This window comes from Rattus rattus, chromosome X (assembly GCF_011064425.1).
Source record: "Rattus rattus isolate New Zealand chromosome X, Rrattus_CSIRO_v1, whole genome shotgun sequence".
In the NCBI taxonomy this organism is placed as follows: Eukaryota; Metazoa; Chordata; class Mammalia; order Rodentia; family Muridae; genus Rattus; species Rattus rattus.
In genome coordinates, this window is record NC_046172.1 from 115,071,676 (window position 1) to 115,078,065 (window position 6,390).

Sequence of the window (6,390 nt, forward strand, 5' to 3'; positions counted from 1 at the left end):
TGACCAAAAAACCAGGGGCTCCTTTTGCGAAAGCTAGAAAGAAGCAACATGCCCACAGTTCATCCTTAACAGTTACCTTATCACTTTAGCCAGGAAACTGGGTGAGCATAGGCTGTGCAAGGCAGGAGGGCTCCATGTGAACAAAAGCAGCCTTGGGGGAACAGCACAATGTTTGAGAGCCCAAGAAGTCACCAAAATGGGCAGAGAGAGAGAAAGAGAGAGAGAGAGAGAGAGAGAGAGAGAGAGAGAGAGAGAGAGAGAGACTATGATGATTGCCCACTAGAAGACCCCAATTTCACTCCCAGCAACTAAACTCATTCAGACTCCCTGCCCAGGCCCTGATTTGTTTTCAAGAGCTCTGCAAAACAATAGCTCTGGCTGGATTGATTTCACTCCAAAGCAACTCCTTTTGTCCACTTCGCAGCATCCCATGACCTCCAGGAACTGGCCATAGCAGCTAAAGGGAAGAAAATGCCTTGGTGGCTACAGATTATCCACGAACCAGCTTTTTCTATGTGATTCGTTCGCTGTTGGCAAGAACCTGAGCTGACCATGGGTGCTGAGGCTCTAGGATTTCTGAGCCTCCAAAAAAAGCTCCTAGCACTTCTATGGCTCCTGAACCCTATACAGGGTCCAGAGCAACTTTCCAGCTAGTCATCGAGCAGGCAGGGTGCCCCCTTATATTCAAAAAGCATGGTGGACACTTCGAGTGTGGGCAGCAGTGAGGGACACAAGATGAGAACCAGGAGCTCTCCCTGAGGGTCCCTCCCTAAACAGTGGCACAATGACATCCACTCTCCAGAGAAAAGTAGGGCCTGGGGGTGGGGAGGTGATAGAAGTCAGGGAAAGAAGAGAAAGGTGAGAAAGAAAGAGAAGAAACGTGGAAAGGGGAACCAACGTAGAAAGAGAAAGACCAGGAAAAGGAAGGAAGGAGTAACCAACAGCAGACAAGATGGGCAGAGAATTTTCCACTAGAGAAAGGCAGAAACTAAAAAGAGGGGAGGGAAAGCAGGAGCGGGAAGTAGGGAAGGAAAACAAGCCCAAGGCTTTGAGACTGGGTGCAGAGGAGAGGAGAGGCTAAGGAGGATGGACCGAGAGACTCTGCATGTGGATCATGATTCTTTAGGACTTTCTAGTGCTCAGAATGTAGTGTCCTGGCTGCTGCTGGGGGACTTTCCGGGCAGCCAGGCCGCTTGCCCCACATTCAACCAGGAAGCAGGCTAACCCTTCTGATGGGCAGACGGGCTGTCCTGGGCTGATGACCAAATGCTTCCTGACAGAACTACCAGGACAGGCTCCAGAGTAGCTACTTGTCTACCCAGCAGGATGCAACCCTCAGGGCGCCAAGGTGTACACAGGGTCCAGAGCAACTGCAAATACAACCTTTCCAGCCTCTGGTTCACCGAGGCCCAGGTCAGTGACCGCGCCTAAGGGATTCACTGAGACTCACCTGGAAGGTCTCAGCCTGGCGTCGCGCTTGCCATCCACCACTGCGGGCACGCAGCTGGTGAGCTCGGTCCAGTCTGCATGCAGCCCGCAGCTCCAGCCGGTGGAGAACCTGGAGAAGAGCCAGGTCTCCCTCTTACCCGGCCGGTGGCAAGTGCATTTCTTCTGCCCCACGCGGCACTCACATGGTTGCTCCAGCTGGATGTTGCGCACCAGGTGACGGCCGAAAGTGGTGCCCCCAGTCTTCTGGATGTGCAGGAACACGATCAGGTCATCGCCCTTGATGTCGAAGTCTACCTTGCGCAGGAGATCGCCACGGCTGAAATTGTAGCGGGGTACAAACCTGGCGGAACTCTCATCCTCCGAGCGGTACGGATCCGGGACCGGGGAGCTGAACGCCTGCAGGCGGAGGAGCTGGCATTCTGTGCCGGGGCACACGTATTGGAGGACGATCACGGCAAATAGGAAGAGCATCACCAAAGCCAGCAGCAGCTTGTTAGATTTCTCATCCATGTTCCCGACGCTGGGGGAAACCCAAGCTCGTTACGTCAATCCCGCAGCACGGCCCGTGCTCGCCTCGCTCCCGCACCGCCCCCTCCCCGTGGCGCCACCGTTGCGCCCCTTTCCCCTCCCGTCCGTACCGAGTACTCCACCTCGGCGGCAGCGGCGCCCTTCCCCGCTTCCTTCCTTCCCGGCAGGCTCAGCGCTGTGGCTTCTGCCGCACACCCCCCCTCACCCCTACTCCATCCCGCTGGCCCATTGGCCCTCCCCCGGAAAACCCAGATCCACTCCATGGTGTCTCGTTCCCCAGGGATCCCTCCCGGTCCTGGTCCCCACTCCCTAACTCCGCCACACGTCTGGCTCTGGGTGCTTCCCTGCTCTCCTCTCTCCCAGCTCCCCATCCCCATCCCGTTGGCCCAGGACTCTCTGGGGCCCCGGACCCCAGTTCCCTCCCTGTGCGCGAGCTGCAGACCCTAAACGCGGGCTCCCTTGGCGCGTGTCCTGCTGCCCACCAGGTGGCCTCTAGAAGTGAGCTGGGGCTTCGGGGTTCCCCTGGGGGAGAAGGAAGGAGCCCGCGGGCTGCCTGACTTTGCAAGCAGAGGCAGCGCAGTCCTTTCCCGCGGAACAGCGGGGAAGGAGCTGCACCGCGGTCAGTTGCGCGCTCAACCGGTCCGGAGTCCCCCAGCCCGGCCACCGCCGGCACCCTGGAACTTTGAGCCTTGCCCTCAGCTCCCAGCTGCCTTTCCTCCTCCCGCCGCCCGGGCTCACCCTGGACCCGGAGCGAGAGCCCCACTTTTGCCCACCACGTACCTGGCCAAGGGACCGAAAATCTTGGAGAAGATCGCACTGAGCACGTGCTTGAGCGAGTGGCCCACGGCTGCCAGGCCCCGAGTGAGCAGGGCCCGGCAGAGGGAGCCCAGGTCCCAGCGTCGCCTGGGTCGTGCATCCGCCTGCGGCAGGCCTCGAGCAACAGCGCGAAGAGCAGGGCGCGCAAAAGCCCCCGCCAAGGAAAAAAATGCCTTTGGGGGCTCGTCCTGGAGCGGCGGGGAGTTGAATCCGAGAGACACACCCCTAGGAGGGCCGGCACGGACTGAGGCGGCGACAGACCCGGGCCGGCTTGCTGCCAATTCGGCCTCTACTCTGGAATGCCGGCGGGGACAGGTGGTGCGGGCGGGCGCTCCTTGCTCCGGTTGCAGTGGCGGCCCAAGCGCCCGGGCTGCAAACGCAGGCAGTACCATTTCCCCTTCAGGCAACTCAGGGTACTAAGGATCAGGAGCGAGCTTGAATTTATATAATAATGCCTCGCGCCCAAGAGCCCCAGCCACTTCACAAGCAAAAGACCTGGGTTTTCTCCTGTGTTGGAGAACGGAGGTCACTCCAGAGAGCGCATCACTCCACTTTGGCTCATAATTTCAGCCTCCCTTAAAATAGCAAAGGCGCAAATTGGACCTTTTCCCTCTCTCTTTGCCAATTTCCATTCTGCAACGGAAGAGGGGGTATTTTCTGAAAAGGTAAGTCAGCACAGCAATAAAGCATGACTACCAAACCTTACGTGGGGGATTTTTGAGCATTTTCAAAGCACTCTCGCTCTAATTTCTCTCCCCTTGTGAATCTCATGCACCAAGCCCACCGCCCTCAGAAAGATTTCGCTCACTGCCTTTTATTGAATGAATGGATGTATAAGTACACACCACATCAGAGTCAGACCATCTTACTCAAGGTGTTGAAGCAGATGAAGAAACCGAAGCCCAGAGAGAATTAGATAGGCAGCCAAGGTCACACAGCACAGAACCAGGATTTATTCTCAGAAACCCAAGCATGACCCAACCTTTATTTTTTCATAATTAGAACATGTCTCTAAAAAAATATGCATGGGTTTTTCTCAAGCCCAGCTGTCCGAACGCTCTTTTCTGGGTAACCAAGGACGCAGAGGTTTAAGACTAGCTATTCCTTATAACAAGGCCCCTGGCAAGTTGGGACTCTGACATTTCCTAGTTAATGAATGGGGGAGTGTGCAGTGCATGAAGACACTGGACTCCCAGCCCAAGGGATGCAAAAGAGGTGTGGGTCAGCAGCAGTGTTTCAAAGTAGTACCACTGGTGGTGGGGGGCACCGGAAGAGGATGCTGTAAGCCGAGTGCTAGTGTAGGGTTGTTTCTCTCCAGAACATTATCTCCCTTGCACCACGGAGCAGCAGGTAAAGCCTGATTCAGGAGTCCTTGGAATTATTTCACTTGCATTCAGAAACCGTGGCATAACTTGCACTTCCTGAGGCTCAGTTTCCTTTTCTGTCTCCTAAGACTCATAATGATGCCTCCATTTTACCCAATTAGGTTAGCGTGAGGATAAAATAGAGAACCCTTCAGGCCACTCAAAATAGTAGGTGTTGTTTACCTGCAATGCTTACCTAGGTGTGCCAAATGAGCGTGAGGCTAGTTGAAGAAGGGTCCTTGTCAGGCCGCTTTATAACTGTCACCTTGCCCTTCTACTTAGAACCCCCAGTCCAGACTGTACCTACCCTTGCCCCAGGGAACCTACCGGGACATTAAAGGATTCTTTGTCTAGCTTCTGCAGGTGTCAATAATAGTGTATCTCTTGGAAATACTCCATGGCATCCTGCACCTCTGGCCCTGATTTATAGAAGCAAAGTTGTACAAAGGAACTGGAAACTGCAATACACATGATAGATCTCAGCCCCCCTCAAAGCTCCCCTGGGTCTGCTAGTCTGAGGACTAGGCTCTACTCCCCGCTGGGGGCAGGTAAGGATGTAAGCCCTGAAGCTACAGGGATTATCATTTCCATGGCCACCCACACAGTAGCCTCTTTGGCTGACACAGTAGGTGGCTATCCTTCTCAGGATACCATTTAGAGGGTTCCTCTTGTCATTATATCACCATTGTAATGGCATTCAGTGGATCCTTAAGAAAATACTTTCTGAAACGGGTGGTTCACACATTCAAGCCCCCAGCTACTAATTACAGAATTTCTATTTAAGAAGGATTAATAGGATTGGAATATGGGAAAGGAAATTACCTTCGATTGAGGGTAGAAGAAGGTAGTAGCAGAACCAGGGAAAACCAGGATTTTCCCAAACTAAAAAAGCCTGTGCAGAGATGTAAACACACACACACACACACACACACACACACACACACACACACACACACAACTAAATAATAAAATACTTAATAGTAAAAAATAAAATCTAAAAATGAGATATGTTTTATGTAGCCCTAGAAGGCTTAGAACTTGTTATGTAGACCAGACTGACTTAAAGAAATCCTCCAACTTCTGCCTGTTGAATGCTGGGATTAAAGGCTTGCGTCCCTGCACCTAGCTCATAATGTTTGAAGCAAATTTATCATTTTTTTTCTTGGACCACATTCATAGCTATTCTCAGCAGGCTGCCTGCAGACTGCAGACTGCAGGTTGGACACACAAGAAAGGTATTGAGATGGGAGACGAAGCACAAAAGAGCAGGCTGAATTTTAAGGTCTTTGGTTTTCCATCTCCGTGGAGGAACGTTAGTTATATTAGCTATAAATATGTAGGTTTCAGTACTCGGAAAGTAAGGAGGACACTGCAATTTGAGCAGAGCCTCTGGTTAATTCCAAAATGTGTTGAGGTTTTCAGTATTTTTCACAGAACTGTCCTTCAATGGTTTTCAATAAAAGGTTGATGATTCAGAGAGTGCAAAGGTCAGCCTGGCTTGTATAGTAAGTGGGGTGTGAGAAGCCCTGCGTCTGGGTGCTGGAGACTGAGAGGACCACAGGCGGCTCTGGCAAGAGTCCTTTGTTAGAAGCGTGAATCTGAATCCGGAGGGCACCCACTGAAAAGTCCAGGTTCTTTTGTCACAGAACAAAGAAGTGAAGTAGGGACGCGTGGATTGTGATAGAAATAGTTACAGCCCATTAAGAAAGACAATGGAGCTCTTGAGAATGGGAGTGGACTAGAGACTGGGTGAGATCCCAGGCTCAAAAATCCCAAGTCTCCCCACACCACAATGACCCTTTCTAGGTCACTGTCCCTTTCTGCCACATTTGCAGATAGCTTGCATTTCCCAGGGATGCTCTGCTTGGTTACAGACAGCCCAGGTGGGGAGAGGTTAGAGTCCTTCAGCCACCTGACTTCTTTCATATGTTAATCTTGATGCCTCTTTCTCTCTGCCCTACTTTCCTAGCACCTCTTGACTAGGATGCTAAGAACACCTAGTAAGCCAGGGAAACCACTTCCTGGCTGGCTTCTTTTGTCCCTTTTGTGTAAGACAGCAAGGTTAATGAGATTCAAAGAGCACTTTTTGATCTGATAATGCCAAGTCCAAGGTTACTTGTCTGCTTCAAGAGCCAAAATGCCACAGGCAGTGGGAGAAAGTTGGATTCCTGGTCCTCAAAATGAAATTCTATAGCATTCTGTGGCGTTAGCAACACAGATCTCAGCAGCTACA

The 6,390-nt window shown here is 52.3% G+C and overlaps 1 protein-coding gene across 1 annotated transcript; it reads right to left on the reverse strand.

The window, feature by feature from the left end:
* Positions 1-276: 276 nt before the first annotated feature.
* Hs6st2 (heparan sulfate 6-O-sulfotransferase 2) lies at positions 277-3,510 on the reverse strand. The gene is given in 4 exon segments (XM_032889893.1): positions 277-1,969; positions 2,758-2,884; positions 2,887-2,941; positions 2,943-3,510. Coding segments are annotated over 4 exon segments (948 nt in total). The 5' UTR covers positions 3,186-3,510; the 3' UTR covers positions 277-1,446.
* Between the last annotated feature and the right edge of the window lie 2,880 nt (positions 3,511-6,390).